The sequence below is a fragment of the Drosophila tropicalis genome, unplaced genomic scaffold (genome assembly GCF_018151085.1).
Source record: "Drosophila tropicalis isolate 14030-0801.00 unplaced genomic scaffold, ASM1815108v1 contig_694, whole genome shotgun sequence".
Classification (NCBI taxonomy): Eukaryota; Metazoa; Arthropoda; class Insecta; order Diptera; family Drosophilidae; genus Drosophila; species Drosophila tropicalis.
This window is the reverse complement of record NW_027173176.1, coordinates 3,692,704-3,714,409: the sequence shown is the minus strand read 5'-3', so window position 1 is coordinate 3,714,409 and position 21,706 is coordinate 3,692,704. Positions and strand designations below refer to the sequence as shown.

The 21,706-nt window shown below is 37.3% G+C and overlaps 2 protein-coding genes across 2 annotated transcripts in view; one reads left to right on the top strand and one right to left on the bottom strand.

Moving 5' to 3' along the window:
* The window catches only part of LOC137579186 (cytoplasmic polyadenylation element-binding protein), a 352,744-nt gene that overhangs the window by 266,276 nt on the left and 64,762 nt on the right, over window positions 1-21,706 (bottom strand). The gene's annotated exons all lie outside the window — the stretch shown is intronic.
* ND-B14.5AL (NADH dehydrogenase (ubiquinone) B14.5 A subunit-like) lies at window positions 10,794-11,458 on the top strand. Its single transcript, XM_068293038.1, has one exon. It carries the CDS (start codon window positions 10,870-10,872, stop codon window positions 11,389-11,391), a length of 522 nt encoding a protein of 173 aa, XP_068149139.1. The 5' UTR covers window positions 10,794-10,869; the 3' UTR covers window positions 11,392-11,458.

Below are 21,706 nucleotides of genomic sequence, written 5' to 3'. Positions count from 1 at the left end.
GCGCATTGTTAGAGAATGTAAAGTATTGGAATATATCTAAAAAGGTAAAGGTAAATAAAAAAACTTAAAAAAGTGTAAATATTTTATATAAGTAATTCATTTATCAAGTCTTAAATAATATATTTTATTCAAAATCTTGTGAATAATTCATAGAATTCTATTTGTAATTTTGATGGACAAATATTTTCTAAAATCTTTAAAGTTACTGCTTGCGATTCATAGAAAGTATATTAACATTTGCCTATGACATTCGGGCGCCATTTAAGCACTAATCCGCTCCTAATCGGTGTCGTTTTTGGGGTGACTGGCGACATCGTTGAAATTACCAAAATGTCCTTTTGCGCAATTTTGTGGACATTGGAAATCGCTTTGATTGAACCGCATGCCAGAGCAGACAACAGGACAAAACGCACAACAGAACAGAAACACAGAGTAAAACAGAACAGAACAGAACAGAATTGAACTGAACAGAGGTGAAGAGTAGTTGGGTGCGGAGATGATGATGATGATGACGATGAAGAGAAGAAGAAGAAGACAGTCGCATGTCCATTGAACACTACAATGGCCACACACACATAAAACAAACACGTACCGCATCGAATCCAACCAACTTCAACTCCCAAAACTCTCCACAACCGACGCCAAAATCCACTAGCCAAATTGCAGCCTGCAAATGCGCTTCATTGCACTTACAACGCACCATAGCACAGAACGAGACAGATATTGCAAAAGAGTGCAAGAGAGAGAGAGAGTGAGGGACAGAGATCCTATGGTCCATGGTCGCTGTAAATTGTCCAGCGAATGCGGATTGGGAATTGGTTTTATGTCGCTTGCGCCTCAATGGAGATGCATTTTACACTCTCCTGCTAATCTCTGAGTGTGGCGGGTGAAAGCCCTTTCTCCGGGAAAGCGAAAGCGGGTGAGAGAGAGAGAGAGGCAAGTTGACTTTGAAAATCAATTAACAACATCAAACAGACGCCGGATGCTGACGTGGACAGCTGTCGGTTCAGTTTGGAGGACTCCTCATCCTCATCCTTCTCCATTTCCATCGCCATCTCCTTCGACGCTGCTGCTGTCACCCACTCACTCTCCTCCACCCTTTTGCCCTTTCTTGCTGGTTTTTTGGGGGAAAGTGCGTAAATTGCAACTGTAAATCAAATATGACAACGCGAATGGCGGCAAAATTTTGCATGTGTGTCAGTCACATTAATTGTCCGACGACTTCTTCCACTCCACATCAATATCATGAGGAGAATGTGAATGTGAATGTAGTTGAGGATGAGATGTTGACCAGATGACACGGTGCCATGACCGGCATTGGTGGTCCGCCCATGCGGAGGCCGACACGGAGGCGGGATGATGCATTTTATTGTTGTGTTAATGAGTGTGCATAGGCCGGAGCATCATTGCTTCGTTTTGTGGGTGTATGTGTGTGTGTGTGTGTGTGTGTGTGTGTGTGTGTGTGTGTGTGTGTGTGTGGATTGCAATTTGCTGATGTGACATAAAAATATGTTACCATAAGGTGGTTAAGAAAAGTTTAATTAATTATTTATACACATATATGTATGTATGGAAAATGAGAAAAAAAGAGATTTTGCAATACACCCTCACACACACACACACACACAGACACGCGCACAAGCTAACAAATTTGACCAAACTACGGGAAATTAATTGCTTATTAATGCAATAAATAAATGAATCAATATCTTTCAATCTTTTACTAATGATATGTGAAATGAATCAATTTTCTTCTAGAATCTCTAGAAATCGAATGTCCTATTTCGTATAGACTTAAGCGGAAGTCCTCTAATATAGAGCTAGAATTTTAATAATATAAAATTGAAATTCGATTCGGCTTGACCAAACTCTTGAAGAACTACCCCTCTTCTCTTATCGCATTTAGTTAAATTTTGTTGAAACGCGTTGAAAAGTTTCTAATTTATGATTTTCGTCAACAAGTTTCTCGCGCATAAAGTTTGCTTGTAAAGAATTTCACAAAAACATGCGTTCTACATGCACGATGCATGCAAGAAGTCTAACCAACTATTTGTGAATGTAAAACGCTGCTCCATTAACCACCAGAGAGAAGAAGGAGTGTTGAAACTATCCAAAACTCATAAGAATTTACTTCTAGTGTACGTCTCTGTATGTGCCTATCCATGTGTGTGTGTGTGTGTGTGCTGGGTGTCGACTTAATTTTTCCAGAAGGCGAAACCAAGTCCGGAAACAGCGATCAATTGTCGGATTGTTGGCAGGAAGCGTAACGGGTGCGCTTAAAAGTTTAAACTACAGTTATGTGTGTTCTATGTGTGTGTATGTGTGTGTGTGTGCGTGGGCGTTAGACGTCCTAGTACCCATAGACCCGTTGTCCATAGTCCTTAGTCGTCTAGCATATTGTGCAGGTGGAAAATTTATAATTTGCAAAATTGCCACACACATACACGAAGAGAAAGAGAAAGACAGAGAGAGAGAGAGAGATGGTGTGTGAAAGGGAGAGCGAGGCACGCATGTTGCCAACATGTTAAATGGGCAGGCAGTTAGCCTGGCAGGATCCTGCTTAAATTATGTTAACCTCAAACGAGACGAGGGTCCTAGCCATCTATCCACCCACCTACCTACCCACCTGCCTGACGACCCTCGACCGCCGTGTACAAAGTTCGATTTAAGGCCTCGTTTATTTTACCAGCCAGCCATGCCGAGTTGGTTGGCTGGTTGCATGTTGCAAAAGTTGTTGCCGCTGCACGACCGCATGCCACACAACATGCAGCCAGGAAGGGACTGAATTGAACTGAACCGAGAGAGTGAGACAGAGAGAAAGCTCTGACATGGCCATGCCCCACTTGGCAATTGCCAAAACTATTTGTTTACATATTTAGAGACCCGACCCGGCCAAGAGCAATGAAAGAAGAAGGCCAGAATGGGAGAAACATAAAGGCTATAAGGCAGAAAGGCATGTTGTCGTTGTCAAGTCATGTTAACTGTGAAATATGCGCATTTAAATGTGAGAATGGGAGATGCCATAGACAGAGATGGCGATAAACATTGCAATAGAGAAGAGTAAGAGAAAGATAACAAGAACAATTGAAATGAACAATGATCAGTCTATAGTCCTATAGAAATAAGTAAGAAAACCGAGTCCATTTAGCCAAAAAGATAAACAACAAAAGGCAGGAACAATTATAGTCTATGAAAGATTAGTTGAATGATCAAAACCGAAAGACTATTAAAGAAACAGAGTTGAGTAAATATAAAGCTTTACTTCCAATCATGAGAAATTAAGAAACTTTACAAAACTGAAAACTATATTAAATTTGTTACAAGAATATTTAAAGATAATGATTATCTCTCTATAAAATCTTTATTTTTGAAGCAGATAGAAGGAAAAATTGCAAATTGAGATATATTTATTAAATAGACATAAAACTAAGCTAGAGAATTCTTAAATTAGATTCAAAGAATATACAAAAAAAGATAAAAAACAATCTAATATTCAATTTATCATTGATCTGATCTTGAAGAAAGGTTGAAGCAAGCCTCAAGAGAGATTAAATAAATAATCTCGAATTTAATTTGTATAATCTTTAAACTATGTATATTTAATTCGATATGTATAGATAATTTATTAAAAAACATCATCATCCTTTAATGCCAATTTTACCATAGTCGTTTTGCTTTCATTCTATATCCAAACAGTCCAAAAAATTGCAATCTGTATTAAAGATTTAAAATAACAATCACATATATCAATTTGAAGTTGATGCCTCTTCCTTGTAACTCGGCATTTCAATTTACTTTGAACATATTTACTGAAAATTTCAATTTAAAATATATTTATTGAGCACATGTTTTTGTGACCCTCAGCATAGGAGTGACAGGGACAGAGACAGAGGCAGATGGAGAGAGAGGGCGATAACTCCATGGAGTTGGCCCTTTAGTGAGAAAAAAAGGGCAGAAAATTTACATAGAACAAAACATAAATGGCAACAATTTGTGTAAGAGTAAATTAAATATTGTAAACTGTAAAATAAATTTGATATGAGAATGCAACAAAACGGAAGCAAGTTTTACTTTTTGCTCTGTCTCTCTTTGTCTCGTTTTTAGAGACAATATGCAAATAAATGATAAAAGGACATTTGAAACAAGGCAAAGGACATGCGAAGAGACAGCTGGACAGATAGTGTCTAACCAATTTGAAAACTACATGACTTGGCATATTGAATAAGCCATATTAAATCGTAAGAAGGTCAACAATTCAAATCAATTTAACATCAAAAATACATAAATCGTGCAACATTTGAATCAAATACGGAAAAAAACCAAAAAAAAAAACAAAAATGGAGAAGACGAATGTTGAAAACATAAATGTCACAAAATAAATATTTAATAAACATCAACAACAAGGAGACAAATATATCAGCAGCAACAACAACAACAACAACATCAACAACAACAATGAGGGCAATAAAAAAACTCACAAACACACATAACAGAGCGTTGGAAAAAGATGGAAAAATGAAAACGAGGACTGAAGTTTATGTCTCAATTGCGTCATCAATTTGCATTTAGGAGCCATGTTTATTGATCAACTGATTGACATTGCATCAATATCAAAACGAAAAGTTAACGAATGTCTCATATAGATTTCGATATACATACATACTTATGTATATATATACAGGGTGTTCTTTATAACAATTAATATAACCAATCGAATTTGTTAAACATCCTAAAAACCACTTCATATCCTTTAACCTTTACTTCATCCTTAGAGAAATGTTTATACCTTACAAATAAATATGTTTTCTCTGGGGTTTCATTTCCATTGATCAGAGATATCGTCAACCAGTATATATATATATATTTGCATATATAAATGTATCTTTTATATATGTTTTCACATTTAAAAGCTTTTCTCTGCTTTTACTTTTAAGTGGAGGAGTTTCAGTTCCCTTTTCTTTCTTCTTCTTTTTTCTCCCATCTGATTGTTTGTTTTTCCGCCTTCTGTTTGTCTTTTTGTCTCGTCTCGTTCCAGCTGTCTCCTTTCCTCTCTCTCCCTTTTCTTCAGAAAGTTTGAATTATTGCATTGAGTAGTGAATTCATTAAAATAAAAAAAGAAACCCCCAAATAGATGCAGATCTAAAGACAGCAGTTTGTCTTAGTCGGTGTAGAAACATTCAATTAAATAAAGACTCTAAACGTTTTTTTGCTGCTCATTTGAATTGTTTTTTATTTTTTATTTTCTGTTTTTTACCACTTTACCATTTTGTTTTTTTAAAGAACTTTTTTTTTGTTAGCTTGCCTCCAAACAAAAGTCAAGATCAAAGTTCGGCTTTCTGTTAGACGTAATTAAGCCATTTGATGCACGTTTTGCCAATTCAAAAAAAGCGAGTCAAAGATGTATATATATATTCTTTGACCTCCTGCCCTTTGCTGCATCATCTTCTTATCAGGCCAAAGGCACGCCCATGCCACGCATCTCACTCAAAAAAAGGAATCCTCATTTAAATCGTCAAAATGGAGAGCGAAAAAAAAGTTTGCTGTCATTCAGAGTGTTGACGTTTTTATACCCTGTTTTTGTTTATCATTTGTATGCAGAAAATAGTGAATTATTATTATTTATATAGCCATGTGGTGACCCCGATATGATTTGAGGGGAAAATGAAAGATAATGGTATTTAGTTGTAAAGTTCACATAACCTTTAAGAAGTGTAAATTCTAAAGAATCGCTCAGTTTACTAGTCAATAAATTGCTACAACTTTGAATAATGTTGAGAAAAAGATTTAAATACATAAAAATATTGCAAGAAATCTAAACGCATTCAATATAAATCCCCAATTTAATAACCTCTTGGTGTGTATAGGGTATACAAATGAATTGAGCCTTATAACAAGTCAGAAAAAAATAATATTCATTCCAACCACCCACGTCAGGCCCCTTCTCATACCACATTTTTCACGTGCAGTAGCAACAACAACAACAACAACAACAATGAGAACATAAAGTGCGTTACAATTTTGCCCGCTGGGCACAAAATTCGTAGAAAAATCACGCGCGCTTATCTTATACTCCATAACCTTAAACCAAACCCAAGCAATTAACGCCCATTGGGCTGTCACTATGAAAAATGGTGAAAGGGGCCACAGAAAATTCTGAGTCCTAGTGGAACGAAGGAAGAAAGGGGGAGTAAAGTGTATGGGGAATGGCGCTTGTGGTGGTGGTGGTGGTGGTTGGGTGGCATGAGGGCGAAAATGATTTGCAAGCAAACGAATCGAATTCCAAATACTTGGCGCTGCCATTTTACCAATAGCTACAAATTTTAATTGCTCCCACCGATAGATAGCGTCAAGCCCCCAAGGAGAAACCTGGGCCGTCTTGCAAAATAAGTCGCATTGATAAGAGAATCACGTTCCACGGAAGCACAGGCACAAGGACATGGAACAGAAGCTTAAGGAAATGTTTGAGGTAGAGTGTGGAGTACTTTTTCTTCTACCAAAAAAAAAAAAAAAGACAATGTTGTTGGTGTCTTCATTATCAATGAAACGGCATGGAAGAAGAGGCAGAGCAGGAGGAGGGGGAAAAAGAGGCGGAATAAAATGGGGCAAACAATGGTTACTCTTTTATTGCCTCTGCCTCTGAGTCAAATTGATAAGATGCTGAAAATGACTTGGAAAACAATAAACGTGGGCATGAAATGAATGAAACTAGAAGGCTGTGAAATGAATGGCGAGATATGTACATACCTAGAAGAAAGAATGGGCCAAAGTCCTGGGCGAGGAGGGCGGGGAGCCAAGAGGAACACCATTTTCGGTGCATAAACACAACGTTTGAGCCATTTTAATGAGCACAAGGTAGAAGCTGATAGAGAGAGTGAGAGCCATCTTGCAGTTTAAATCTGTCTCAAAAATGCCTGAAAGGGGTTTGCCTTTAAAATTTATTTCAAGATACGTTTGAAAATTACAATTCTCTTAGGCAAAATGAGGTTGCCTGGTAAATTAAAGGCAAACGAAGATAACTTGTGTAAACTTGTCTCATTGTCATTGTCTCAAAAGTTTTTCAAAGACCTTTAAAGAGGCTTTCAAATCTTTCAGCGATCATTAGCATGCTGTGGTCGACATGGCATATGTCAAATTAATTGATATCGCTCTCGGGGGGTTGCATTCTCAAATTGTACTGATTCCTTTTTTTTTTTTTTTTTTTGTGTTTCCTATTTCACTTTTTTATGTGATGCCGTCACCCTTAGGGGTTAAAGATTCATCTGATGATGATGATGGTGGTGGGACATGCGGTCCATTGATTGAACTAATTGACACATGTGATGGAAAAATGCTCAACCTATTCGAACAATGCATAGGTATAATAAAGAAAAATCAGAGTAATATGAGCCAAGGTTGGAGCAAAGATCTCTGAACTTTATTGGGCCACAGCTAAACCAAAAGTTTTTCCTTTTTCATTCTCTTTCTTTCTCACTCTCTCTCTATATTTTTGTCTTTTGCTTTCTCTCTGGTCTTGTAATGCGATATGTCAACAATGTCCTGAGGTCGCCAAAAAATTTTAAAGAAGCAGAAAATGGCAAACTTTCTAGATGTGTGTGTGTGCGTGTGTGTGTGGAGTGAAGGAAAAAGTAAAAGTAGCGAAGGTCAACATCATCAAAATGTCTGTCTGCACACAGAGAAAGAGAGAGAGAGGACACTGGCAGGCTGGCTGGCTGGCTGGCAGGCAGGCAGGCGTGGGTAGGTAGCATGATAGAGACACGGGACACACATGCTCCAAATGCATGCTTCTCGTTCTCGTAGTGAAAATGATAATGTTAAAGTTTTTACAACTTAAGTCGTCAAAGTCAAACACACTCTAGGGAAATTACAAACACATTCGAGACAAGAATGTGCTACAGTGCCAGCAGAAGTAGCCCGTACAGGGTATGAGGGGATGGAGGATTTCGGCAACCATCAGCAGGGGTCAAGATGTGAGGGTGAACCTCGAACTTTCCTTCATCTTGTGTGATGAAATTCTATGTAAACAGATGAACACCAACAATAAGAAGAAGCAGAAGAAGATGGAAATGGAGATGCAAGAAAGAGATGAAGTCAAAGTACATGCTACAAAGTTTACCTGCTAAAAATCTTAAGCTTCAACTATCCCTTGTTCTTCCTGTTCGCTGTTGTTGTTATGCTTTTACAGTGCTTCGGGGTAGTATTAGTGGAATCTCCGCCAAGCGTTTGGCAAACGTCCATCCCCTACCGCTCGCTAGCCTCGTCTATCTGGCCCATGCCATTAGCATAAATAAACGCTTCTAAGTACACCCCATAAAGGTGTAAATGCTTGGGTATTATTAGCCAAAGGCGAGCCAAGGGACAAGATGGAAGACAACAAACCGCTAGCAGCTCAGTAGAGACTTTTGCTAGCGCTAAAATTTTATAGCCCATCCAAACATAAAATTTGCTCTTCATCTCTATCTCAGTTTCAGTCTCGTCCATTCTGTCCGTTTCTCTCTATCTCTCTCGCTTTCTGTTTCGTCAAGTAAGTATTTCATAAAATTTTGTTACGCATCAAAAATTGAAGTCGAGACTTTTGCTATATATACTTGTGTATATGTATATAGTACTTGATGGTGGGAAATGAAATTTTATTAAATGACTGTCAAGTTCTCTCTTGGCCACTTAAGTTAGCTGTGAAATTAGCAGACTCCATTGCTTGGAATAAGCAAAGATCTACCTTTGTGCAAAAGTGTGAGAATATATGGGGATAAATTTACTAAAGAAGAGGAGAAAGAGAGAAAAAGAGAAAGACCAGTTGAGTGACTTGACAAATGGGTCAAACAAGTAAAAAAAAACATGATACGAAAAAGCTTAGACGAAAAAAAATGCACAAAATAATAATGTGGACAGATCATTAAACGCAATTCATAATCTCATACTGAAAGTAAACTCATGAAGGATTTTCAATTGGCAACAAAAAATTAACCCAAAATAAAATTAATAGTTAAAGAAATTTTACTAATTTAATTACAGTTGTTTTTTCTAAAGGATATCTGTATTATTGAGATATTATCAGTGTTCTGAAAGGTTCTGTAGAATAAGGAATACATGTTGTAGTAAATTTATTGTTGTTGTTAATGTTAATAAACTTTTTAAGGTGGTTTCTCCCTAGGCGAGAGTGACTTTCTTTCAAACTTTTAGTTTAAAGTGAGGCAAATTTCACAATTTTACTGACAAGGGTTTTCCCACTTTCACGTTCACATAAATTGCATTTTATCAATTATGTTTAATCATCGATAAGACTGATGTATAAATATTTCTTGCGTTTCCTTGAGTCCTTTCTCTTCCCATTGTTATTCGACCATTTGCACCGCCCATTTGATTTTGACAGCCCTTCTTGGTGTTATCTTATTTCCTGATAAGAGTTTGCATTTTTTTCTACCCGTTTTAAGAACAAAACGCATATTTTTTGTTCTCACACATACAATCAATTTCCCTTTGCTGTTTTTTTTTTTTTTATTCCAAATCCAAAATGTTAACCTGATATTTAGCTTATCGGACAAACGCTTTTCAGCATGCGCGTCCGTAAATTATAATCAAATTGAGAGTAACTGAGAAAGAGAATGAAAGTGAAGGGGAAGGACTGAAGAGAAGTCAAGCTGATTTATGCATTTCCCATAGTCGGGGAAAAAAGGAAAATGCAGCTTGTTAAACAAGGCATTGAACAACTTTATGCCGAAACCAAACCAAACCAAACCAACCAAACTCAAACTCAACCCCTGGGCCAATCCAAAAGGTAAACACATTGAAACAGCGCACAACGACGGGGTCACCCTTTGACACGCGTCTCGCAGTCGCCCAACAGAAGACATAATCAGCTCGATTTCGTAAATCTCGACAAGCTGCTTATCTGATGAAATGTGAGCAGAGTTCCAAAAATGCAGAGAGAGAGAGTCACAGTCTCAGTCATATTCACTTTCTCTTTCGCAGTGCTTTCTGATTAACATCTCCTTCACAGGCATTTCCGGCCAAATGTGTTTGGCTGCTGTCAAAGTGACAGCTTTTTGCCAAATGCGGGGGCGTCAAAAACAAAACGTGCGTATATGTAGTACTTTTGTCAGTACAGTAAACCTCGGAGCGTGCTCCTGTCACACTTTTGCACACAGCAAAAGGCGGAGTAACTAGGTCTATTCGCGTTTGGTTCGCCTCTCTTCTCTTGTCTGTTCTCTTCTGTTCTGTTTCTGTCACTGATTGGCATCGGAAATTGAAGTGTTTTCATTAATGCCAAATTCGTCGACTTTTTGATGATATTGCGCAAAAAGAGAAATGTAACATACAAAGAAAAAAATTTCATTATTGGTCAAGATGGCAGAAGATTTTCGGTTATTGTTTTCCCCATTACGACGCGCCTTTCTGTGGTAATAATTGAAATTCATCGATGGCAGATTTAGTTGCCAAATTGATTGACAGGCGAGCAAGAGACGCCGACAACTTTTCAGTAAACGAGAGATTGACGCTTATTGAATTGACTTGCAAGAGGGAAAAAATAAAATCAGAGAAAGGCAGGCAGGCAGGCAGGGAGGATGGCCAGGAAAGGGGGCAACTACTCAAAATTTGATACAGCAACTGTTGCATGAAGTCGTGTGGAAGCAGCCAAAGCAACGGAAGTGTGTGCCACACGGTTCGTTCAATTGAATGATATACTTGAGAGTTATTAAATATTTATTCTAAGAAGTTAAGTCGTTTAATCAATCAATTGAATATTTCTCTTGACAAATTTTATACCAGATTCAGTTGACTTGGAAAAAGTTGTTACAACGAGTTTTGATAACACTAAACAATCTCACACAAAATTAAAACAACAACAACAAGATAACACTGTAATAAATAATGCCTCCAAATCCCAAACATCGTGATCTAGCACCTTTTCTATATCGTTTTCGTAACTTCCTATTGGGCCGCAAGCACAAAACGAACAATCGTTATGCTGATACCATGGCACCAAGAACTCAAACACCACCCGAGATACCAGATGGACCACGTATTCCACGTGATATACATCAAGTCTATTACTTTACAAGGGATCCGCGCGATATGGTTAGGCCACCCATCGATCTGGTTGCTGAGCAGAAGCGTCAAATAGCAGCTAAGGCTAAGGCCAAAGCGCAGGAAGAGGCTAAGGCGGCTAAAGCAGCTGCTGCTGCAAAAGAAACTCCACCTGCAAAAGGTGCTCCACCACCAAAGGGAGGTGCTCCACCTCCAAAGGATGCTGCACCACCAAAAGCTGCTCCCCCACAACCAGCTAAAAGTCAAAAAGATTGTGGACAAGGCGACGAAATGAATGCTAAATCTGGTCGAGCTGGTGGAATAAAAAAATTACCCACACCTGGCAAAATGCATTTCTGGGATTAACATAGAAAACCATGGAAAAAAAATGATTATGATTATTAATATTAAAATTAGATAATTTGATCGCAAACGATTGGCATTCATTGAACCGTTTTCGTTTTTTTTTTTTTGCGCATTGCAAACCTTTAAAATTATCTCATCATTTCCATTCAATTGCCTTATTAAAATTCCTCCCATAATTATAGCCTTAGGGTGGTGAATTTTTTTCAATTTTCTTTTTTTTTTTTTTTTTTTGCTGAACGACTGACAGAACAGAATGCAAATCTAATTAGATGTCAGGGGCGAAAATCATTTTATTACACCTGCATGAAAATTTAATTAAGCGCACACAATTATCACAGGCAAAAGGGCCAAGAGCTGAGGGCAGAGGGCGATTGAGACCTTTCGTTCGGTTGGCCATAACAATAAATATATGAGCTTAATAACATTTAATGCCATCAAAATTTATTATTTACAATTTAAAACGATTGGCAATTTGTTGTTGGACGTTGAGTGGATTATTATAGCCAACCAAACAACAAAACCAAACCAAACCAACCTATCGAAGTCAGCGAGATGAGATTGTTAATTGTCTGCAAAATGTGAAATTTATGTTAATGACTTTTGGCCGATTTGATCGATTTATTGATTGCCAAACACACACACACACACACACACACACACACACTTACACAACATAAAACAACAGAAAACAAGAAAAGTCATAAAATAAAAAGAAATTTTTAAAGGCGACAAGGGAGCATTCAATAAAGAAATGTGCCAAGCTAAGTCTTCCAATGATCACCGAACTATGGATACACTTTTTCTTATTTAGATGGCCAATCCTAACGTAATGTAAAACAAGTATAAAATTTTGTGAGAATCGTTTAAAACTGATCTCAAACTCCATATTCTAACAATCGAAGAACATTTTCTTAATACATACTAACACAATAAGTAACGAATAAAGTGAAATATAATAAATTTATTAAAAAAAAAAAAAAAACAATGTAATCCCTTCCAAAGTCAAAGCAATCATTTACAAATTCATCAGTTTGAAGAATTGATTTGAAAATATTGCAAGGGTATATGAAATTGGGCACCCCCAACCCTGTACCTCTTTGTCATTCTTGTTTTTTTTTTTATACAATTTATGGAAATTACCCCTAGAAGGGCACTAAAGGGGGTTTTGGCGAAATTCTGAGGGTAGTGTCAAATATTTGAATGACAAAAAAGGGTGTCAATTGTGCTGTCAAGTCAACATGCTGCCACACAGAGAAATATGAAATTCAATATACAAGAGAACACTAAGCTGCGTCTTTTTTATTGAATGTTAGAGTTTGGAGAAAAGTGGAGGACAAAAGGTTGGGGGGAGTTATATAATTTCAGATTTTTTCCTTCTTATATGCATTGAGATGGAAATTTATTTATGAAAATGTTGATTGGGCACTTGAATATGTTAATATCGACACATAACATAAATGTGTTACCTCATATTAGGCAATTAGCCACACATTTGATGTTCAAGTCGAAAACTCCAACACTTTAATATTGAAAGAACAAATTCACTCCCCCCTTCATTTCTTACTAAGGACTGAGATGCCGGCAGCTGTGTCGCAAAATGTCAACGCTTTCCGCCAAAATTGTTCTCAATCAGAGATGCGTAATTAAAATATATAAACAAACACACAGGCCAAAGAGGAAACTTTATTCTCCCGTTCTCTGTCTCTCCCACCCTCATACACTTTGGCCATACTTATATATATATATATATATATTTGTATATTAAGAGCATAAAATCCAAGAGCTCAAAGTTTGTTTACTTTGCGTGTTTTTCTATAAAACCAAGAAACAACAACAACAACAATCGCGGGCAAGCAATAATAACAAGAAAAACATTTGCATAAAGCAACAAACAGGAAAATTCTACACACACACACACAGTAAGTGCGGCGGGGGAGGTTGAGATGCGTCTATAGAAATGGGGGGAGAACTGAGGCTTCAAGCGGAAGTTAATGAGCGTTGAGCATTCGAGTTCAAAATGATGGCAAAGAGGGAGAAAAATAAGGAAAATCCAAAAATTCAAATGTTGCCTCCACGCAAGTTTTCCACTAAGACAAAAAATCATCAACAATTTCTTGTATTACAGTTTGAGTACATGGAGAAGGTGATTTGCTATGCGAAAAATGCAAAGAATTAAGCAATAAAAAATCCTTAAACAATGTATTATATAAAAAGAAGATAGTGAATAGAAGATTTCAAAATTTCAATGAGAATATGATACTAATTTGGGAACTTTAATTAGAATTTCTTGACTGGTTAACTCGTTAGGCAGAGATGGATTCAGGTCCATCCCTATTTGGTTTGAATCTTTTCTATTTTGATTTCAAAATGATCTCTAAATCATAACTGAGCTACTTTTGAAAAAGATTTCGCCAAGTGTAAGCCAAAAATCACTTCATTAATGCGTCATTTGTAAGGGAAGCTTTGGCCAGGGACGTTGGTTTTTTATTCTTTTTGTGTGTGTTTTTTTTTCTGGTCAAAACATCACACCATATGCAACGTTCGTGGATACCCCGAAGGCAACACGGAAGTTGTCTCCATGCTGGGGCCTCAAACTTTGAGCCTGAAACTTGCCACCAGAGCGAAGGGAGCGCAAGGTAGTAGCAAGAGGGGCAAGTGCGGGCGAGAGTGTCGGTGGCAAGGAACGTGTGACAGTCGTGTAAAAGTTGATTATTTTTTAGCAGTAGAACGGAAGTGAAGAAGGAAGGGAACTTGCCGCTAGTACAGTGAATAATGACTTTTGCCACCGTTCGTTCGTTGTCTCGTACGAAACTGCCTTCTGGCCAAGTTTACGTGCGTTTTTTTTTCTGGTTGGCATTCTATTTCTCTTTCTCTCTCGCTGTGTTGCTATCTCTCTCTCTGAAATTGGGGGAAGGTCCTTGGTAAAGTTATGCAGGCTCATTAAGTTGTTATACAGTTTAGAGCAGAGAAAATTGTCAGCTTGCTTAATTTGCTTGAGTCCGGAGTATGGCACGCTGAAGTCATCCGGCAGTTGAAGACAACTAGAGAGAGGGAGAGCGAGTGACAGAAAAGAGAAGAGTGGTATAAACAAAAGACTTCCGTGCTATGGTTCGGCCTTCTTTTGTCCTTGCAGCTCATGGAAAATGTTTAATGAAATGAATTTTAAGAGAAAATTTATTATTTTCCCTTCAAAATGAAATGAAAAGTGCGAGACATTTTAACATTGCCATTGCTTTGTGATTGAGGGATGATTGTGGATGTGAATGTTGATACTACCACTAAGTCCGGATGTATATTTTAAGTGTAATTAAACAGAGGTCGTCGTCGTCGTCGTTGTCGTCGTCCTCGACACTTTTCCCCACTGAGGAAAATGCCAATTAACCTTATCAGTCGCCAAATTGTCAGCACGAGGCATCTATTCATGATGATCTATTGCATACAAATGATACAGTTGTATTCTAAATTATATGCACTACAACTGGCTAAAGTAAGATAAAACTATGCAGTAGTGACTCAATTTACTTTATAACTTAGGCAAACGCTTTAAAAATAAGTATACAATAAGAGACATTAATTATACTTTGAATTTCATTTTCATTTATCACATTCACGAACATTTTGATTAGCCCTATTGCAAATAGTTTAATATTGTTTGTGGTTTAAAATATTGTCATTCTTTAGATTCTAGAATGTCGAAACTATTTTTTTGAATGAATATATTAAATGAGTATTCGGCTTTTTAATTTTTTAATAAGTATGTGCAGCAAATAAGGTAATGATCTATAATGTTAGTTTTGAATCGCTTAACTCTGATCGATATTGAAATAACAGAGGGAAAAGTAAAAGACAAGTTGTGGATATAATTTCTATAATCTCTTCACGAGTTTATCTGGAAATTGAAGTAGTCACTTGCAAAACTATTTAATATCTCGAATCTAATCCACCCAAATGATATATCCATATACATATTGTGTCCATATCATCTTTCGCAACTTTCTTATTTTTCTACTGACGCAATTTCACCTTCAATTAAACTTGAGGTAAGTAATTGACAACGAATGGTAAAACCGCAAGGAGGCAAAAAAAAGAAGGAAAATGAGAATACAATTCCCTCCCCCAAAAGGAGAGCAAAAGAAAGAGAGAGAGATAAATGGCGATGCCTTAAACTGATTGTATGGATTAAATTGCCATATTGGCGAAATTGGAAGAGACGGGTATATATCTGGGTGTGTGTGTGTGTGTGTAAAGAAAAACTCCAAGAGGAGCAAGTATCGAAAACTTATTTTTGATAAGCGCAATTATAATTGGATTTGGTGGAAGTTGCTCCTCAAGAGCTCAGGTAGTGGCAACCCGAATGAATGGGGCAATGATTAATCTACCTCCGGAGTATTTAAAAGCCAGATGCTCAATTGAGGGTGAGCACAACGGTGATGGCGCGCGGCGGTGGCAAGGAAATCAGTAACTGTACAGAAAAAGACTGCAGAGGGGAAACTTTGAAGGGAAAATTGGAAAAAGTGCCTTGTTTGGTTGCGATAAAGACGTGTATTTCGTATTTTTGTAAATGTTTGCTGTCAAGATAAGCACCACACAGCGTGTGGTTTGAGTTCAAGTCGGTCCCTTTACTTACTTTTTTTTTTTTTTGGTTGGTTCTTTTCCACTCCTACTCCTTAAACAGAAAAAGGAGTTTATTCTATGCCAGGAGTTTTGTTGGCAGGGACTTAACAAAGACAAATGAACTTGTTAGCGGGTGGGCGTCTTCGAAGTCTACAATTTCTTTTGGTTGCTCCCAAATTTCATTTGTGGGTGGAGCGGGAGGAAAGTAAAGGCAGTCTCTCTCTCTCTCTCTCTCTCTGTCCATCTGTGTGTCGCTTTGATTTTCGTGTCGTCTTTGATGTGTTCTCACTGAGCAAGCCTGCTTGACTGGTCATTTGGTCATTAATTGAGTTTAATTATTGGGGCGTTAATGAGGAGGGTTGCTGCACTGCACTGGGTGATGAGGTGTGTGTATGTGTGTGTGTGTTTGGCGAGGGTTTGAAGTGCAATGATAAATGCGATGGGTTAGTGAAGTCAAGGCAACAATAGAGCTAGATTAATAGCGACTTTCGGAGTCAAAGCTAACGATATCTAGTTTATATTAGATCCATCATTCAGTTTATTTTATCATCAAGGGTTTCTAATACTACGTCTCAATTAAGTGAAAATCCAACAGTTGCTAAAAGTTTACTTTTCAAAATGTAATCATCGAATAACTAGCTACTCAGCTAGTAGTAAGCAAGAGTTTTAGGGCCTAGCTTTTAACACAAACACTCTTTTTCTTACCATTGGTAACGCTGAAAACTCTACTCTTATATTGGCGCCCAACTTAACGTAACTTCACTTTAATTGTTTTTACATCACTCTAACAGAATCAATAATAGAAATAAATACATCATAATAATTGTTAAAACACTCTTCACAAAAAGTCTGCTAAATTGGGACGCCCAACGTGAGAACTTGCTGATATTGCTGTCAATTAAAAGCTTCGCTTGAACCATTTACAAATTCAATCCATTTAGATGGAACTTTTCAAAAGTCACGAATTTCAATCTCATTATTTTCCATTCACCACCACCCATTCGCCATACGACCGCCATTCAAACAACCGACCGCTCCAATCTGCGATTCTTTACCATATTTCAATGACTTAATGGCTATTTCAAGCAACTCTTCTGCTTCTCACTCTTCCACTCGAAAAAAAAAAAAAATGACAAGTACAATTAAAACTTAGAAACAACAACATTTTATTAACAAAAATAAATGAAAATGGGAAAATGGGAAAAACGCCCGCCGGTCTAGGTCTCTGAAAGGACCTCAAGACACAAACTCAAGGCCATCATTAATTTGCCTACAACACAAAAGAGTGTTGAATGACACGAAAAAAAGAAATACACCCAAAACACAAATGAAAATGAAAAAGGGAAAACTTTGGTCAGCTGAGAGGGTAACATTTTTTAATTGTTACTTGAAAATATTTTCCAAGGGCAAAATATGCGGAGGGGGAGTAGAAAAAGTATGGTTAGCAATTGTTGTCTTTCAATTTACGAAAATCAACATAAATAAGAGTAAGGGCAAAGTTGGATGGCGGCGTAGTGGAACAGAAGGCGGGGGCAAGAACGAGTGGAATTCATTTCAAAAGTCACATGTGACGCCTGAGGCATGAAAAATGTTCCAAAAATTTATGCAATGCTGCGGCTGGGCAACCATTTGCATTTTGTTGTAAATTGTTGCCAAGGCAGCCAAAGAAATATTCAACAAAAGGGGGCAGCTAAATCCAATGGGGATGCTTACATGATATAAAAAGGAGTCAGGGAGTCGGGAAAATTGTTGTTGATGGGTCGGAAGGCGTGGCGCATTGTCTGTGCTTAATTATGGACACAAATAAATGTCTATCATTTTCGTGTTTATGTGGTGGTCCGCGCAAAGATGCCACAATCTCTCTCTCTCTCTCTCTCTCTCTCTCTCTATCTATCTCTCTCTGTCTCTTGTGTTCTTGTGGTTGCTCTTGGTATTTGGTTTTTGAATTATTATTATGCTTAAGAGTTTTAATGAGCTATTGACATTACTCTAACAGGGTTGAGAACGGGCGACTGGGATGGCTAAACATTGATTGAGCTAGCCCTTAAGACTGATCCAAACTTTAAGGTATACAAATAATAGATTTTAGAATTTCATTTCTTCTAATTCTCAAGTCTTGTAAACTGTTTTAGTTATTATCTTCTTTTGCTAAGGATTCTCTTAGTTTTATTTTTTCATTATTTTTGTGAATTTTTATCTTTAATTTTGTGTAGCTCTTTTCGAATAAATTTTCTCGTAAATGGTTTGCAAAGTTTTTTTCCGGTTGTCTTACGCCCTCAAACATCAATCCACATCACAAGGCTCTCTCTCTCTCTCTCACTCTCTGACGTGAAAGTTGCACACTGCGCTTTTATGCAGATAAATTGTCGGTTATTTTCCATCTATCCCCTTCACCCGAGGACAATTCCTTCTTCTGCCCACACCTCAGTTCTTTCGTTTGGTTGCGCGTCAAATGGTTTTGAGCCCCAAGAAGGCCGCTCTCTTCTCTATATTCCCAACGGACCTAGCCAGAGTTGGAGGAGTGTCAGGACTGCTGTTGCCTCTGTTGCTGCTGTTGCTGCCTTTTTCCTGATTGTTTCATAAAAGTTTTGTGCAGCAAAACCAGTCAACTATTGTTGTTGTTGTTGTTGCTTGCTGTTGTGATTTTGCAAATTAATTTGCTTATAATTTTTACGCTTAGTTAAACACAATTTTGAGTGATTTTCACACAGAGGAAAATGCTGCTTTGGTGCTAAAAAGTTTTCCCTCCACTACAGACACAGAAGGCGTTTGCTTTTTTTGGTAAAAGGGGCCAAAGAGTGGTTAAAGTGGATCTACACGGAGTGGCGACAGTGGGTGCAATAATGTAAATTTCTTGTATTAATAAAAATGTATTTGCTTATGAAAATAACCGACAAATTTTCGGACAAAAATTCGGATTTTTATTTAAAATCATTAAGTAAATTTTGTAGTAAATTAAGTAAATATATTTTTCTTCAAACTCCCATCAATCAAATGAACATAAACTAAAGTTATTATAGAATATCGAAGTTTTTAAGTTAAGTAGATTTTCTTTGTAATCCTTACCGAATCTTCTAACCATTTTACGATTTCTTACTTTGATCTCCACAAAGACGAAATGAAAGTGGACCATCTATGTATCTATTTATAATATTTGAATACTTTCTTTTGTTTGAGCCCATGTTTAAAGCCTACACAAACCAAATACAAATCGATGTGAATCAAATGTGCATTTAAATGGTAAAAATCAAAGTTGCTGCAGCATCCGCTGCAGTCCAGTCCGGTCCGGTCCAGTCCAGTCCACTCTATGTACGGTTCAGTCTGGTCGGTTCCCCCATTGGCTTCGTTAGCTTTGCCAACTGGCGACAATAATAAACAGAAAGCAAAATACAAAAAAAAAAAAAAAAAAAATTTAAATTTTATTTGCAGTCTTCCGACCAGTTCAGAAAATACATATACACACATAAATATATACCTACATATACATATATGCATATTTTTGTTGTTTTTTTTTTTTCGTTCGTTTTTCATATTTTTATAAATTGCTATAAATTGAGATATTAATACGATACGCGACAAAAGTCACAACTGGGCGATGGGTTTGGTATTGAGTTTTGTACTCTTGTTCTTGTTGTTATTATTGCTGGCCGGTTCGCTGATTTCGAACATGTGGCAAAAAGTGTCGAGACATTTAAAAAATGTTGCGCAAGTGTTGCGCAAACAAAATGTGCAGTTATTTGTATAAAATGCAATGCGACTGTAAAGAGGGACAAGCTTCGTATATGTATATCGATGTACATATGTATGTATGTATATATATTTATTTTTTGGTTTTACTTTATTTTTATGGGCAACATTTGGCCGGGTTAATGATGAAGTTTTTAATCAAAACAGTTCTTGTTCGTTCTTTAAGCTTAAATTTAAACATCCTATGGGAGATGGGTTGAAAGGGAATGGTGGGAGAGGGGCATGGATTGGACAGTGGCAGGGGGGGGAGGGAGGAGGGCTTGGTTAGTAGACTGCAGTAAATGTATTCTGGATCCATGGGGCTCGGCTAGCTTAAAATATTCCATGCACACAAACTCACACATTTCGTCAGTTTGCTTCAATTGGACTGATTTAATTGAATCAGTTTGCTCTCGTCTCGTCCACCCATTTGTATTTGTGTGCGTGTGTGTGTGTGTCTTCTTCGGTCTTTCAATTTACTACCCCTGTCATTGCAGTGTGTGTAGTTTTTCTTTCCTTTCTCTTCGTTTCTCTCATGGATTTTATTTTTTTTGTCGAGCACACACGTTTGCGTGCCATGCACGGCATAAAAATTTTGACACAAAAGCCGTTGCATACAATTGGGCGCACTCTCAAACACATACACACACAGATAGGCTGTCTATATTTGGTCTGGTCATGAGATGTAGCAGAGAGTGAGACATATAGCCAGAGAGGGAAAGAGACAATGACTACGTGTTGAGGTCGTTGTCATGCACTGATTTCGTATGCAGCCAGCAACAAAACAATCTTTATGCCATTCTTTTTTTCTGGCCTTCTATTTATTGAATTTCAAGTCAAAGAAAAGTTAAAGAGATCGTTGCAAAATAGGCATCTTTTTACTAAGCAGAAGAGATAATTAGAACTAACTTAACTACAGTTTGAAAGCCATAAACTCTTAAAAACTTAAGCCAAAGACTTTTGTTTTTCAAACGCGTCTATAACAATTTATTTAAGTTTTGAGGAACGCTGACAGATCACAAGCTAAGCTTATCTGATCTGAAAATTTGATAAAATTTCAATTTACTTTTTTAACTTTTATACTCTATTTACCAATATTTACATTTACAAGAGGTCAAAACAAAAGGAAAAAATGGACAAAAACTTTTCTAATCCCTAAATACTTTTCCCAAAAACAAACGCAAAATCCATGCCCTTTCAAGCAACAAAATAACTTTTACTAACTAAATTCTTTTCTTTACCACAATAAACATTAGAAGAGAGGAGAATTTCTACCCATTCCCTGGCAATATAAATAATGCTAAATAAATTACCAAAAGCGCATAGAAAAACAATCATTACACTTGTGAGCCGAAACCAATTTCGATTAGAGATTCGCATTCTGTTGTTGGCCAAAAACAAAACAAAAAAAATAGGCAAAGTAAGAAACAAAAGTAAAACTAACTTTTACTTCATTCATAAGGCAAATGAATTGGCTAAAATAGTAGAAAGAGTGTGGGGTGGGGAAAGAGAAGAAAGAAATGGTTAGGAAAAGGCCTACGCACGTATGAGATTTCTTATTTACGATAAAGAGACACACAAAAAATAGCAAAATAGCAAAAACAAGGCAACACAAGAGAAATTGCAGACTCTACCACACACACACACACACACACACATGAAGCCCTCTTCATGCTTCTTACTAAGACCCCTGGCAACCCCATCGAACCTCTTGCTTGTAGAGCTAGTCAGGCAGAAAAAAAAGGGCAGACAATGGCAGGGACACACATACATATAAAAGAGACACAGAAGTAAAGACAGTAAAAAGGCCAAATATTGAATTGTGCGTAATTTACGATAAAAAGGGGAAAATTGGAAAAGTTTACCAGTCATACGTGAAAAGCGGTGGAGCGATTGCAGAGGCGGGGGTGTGTGTGGCAAGGGGACTCCTTTTTGTGGTGGGGGGGCTCAGCTACGTTTATTTATGTAGTTCGTG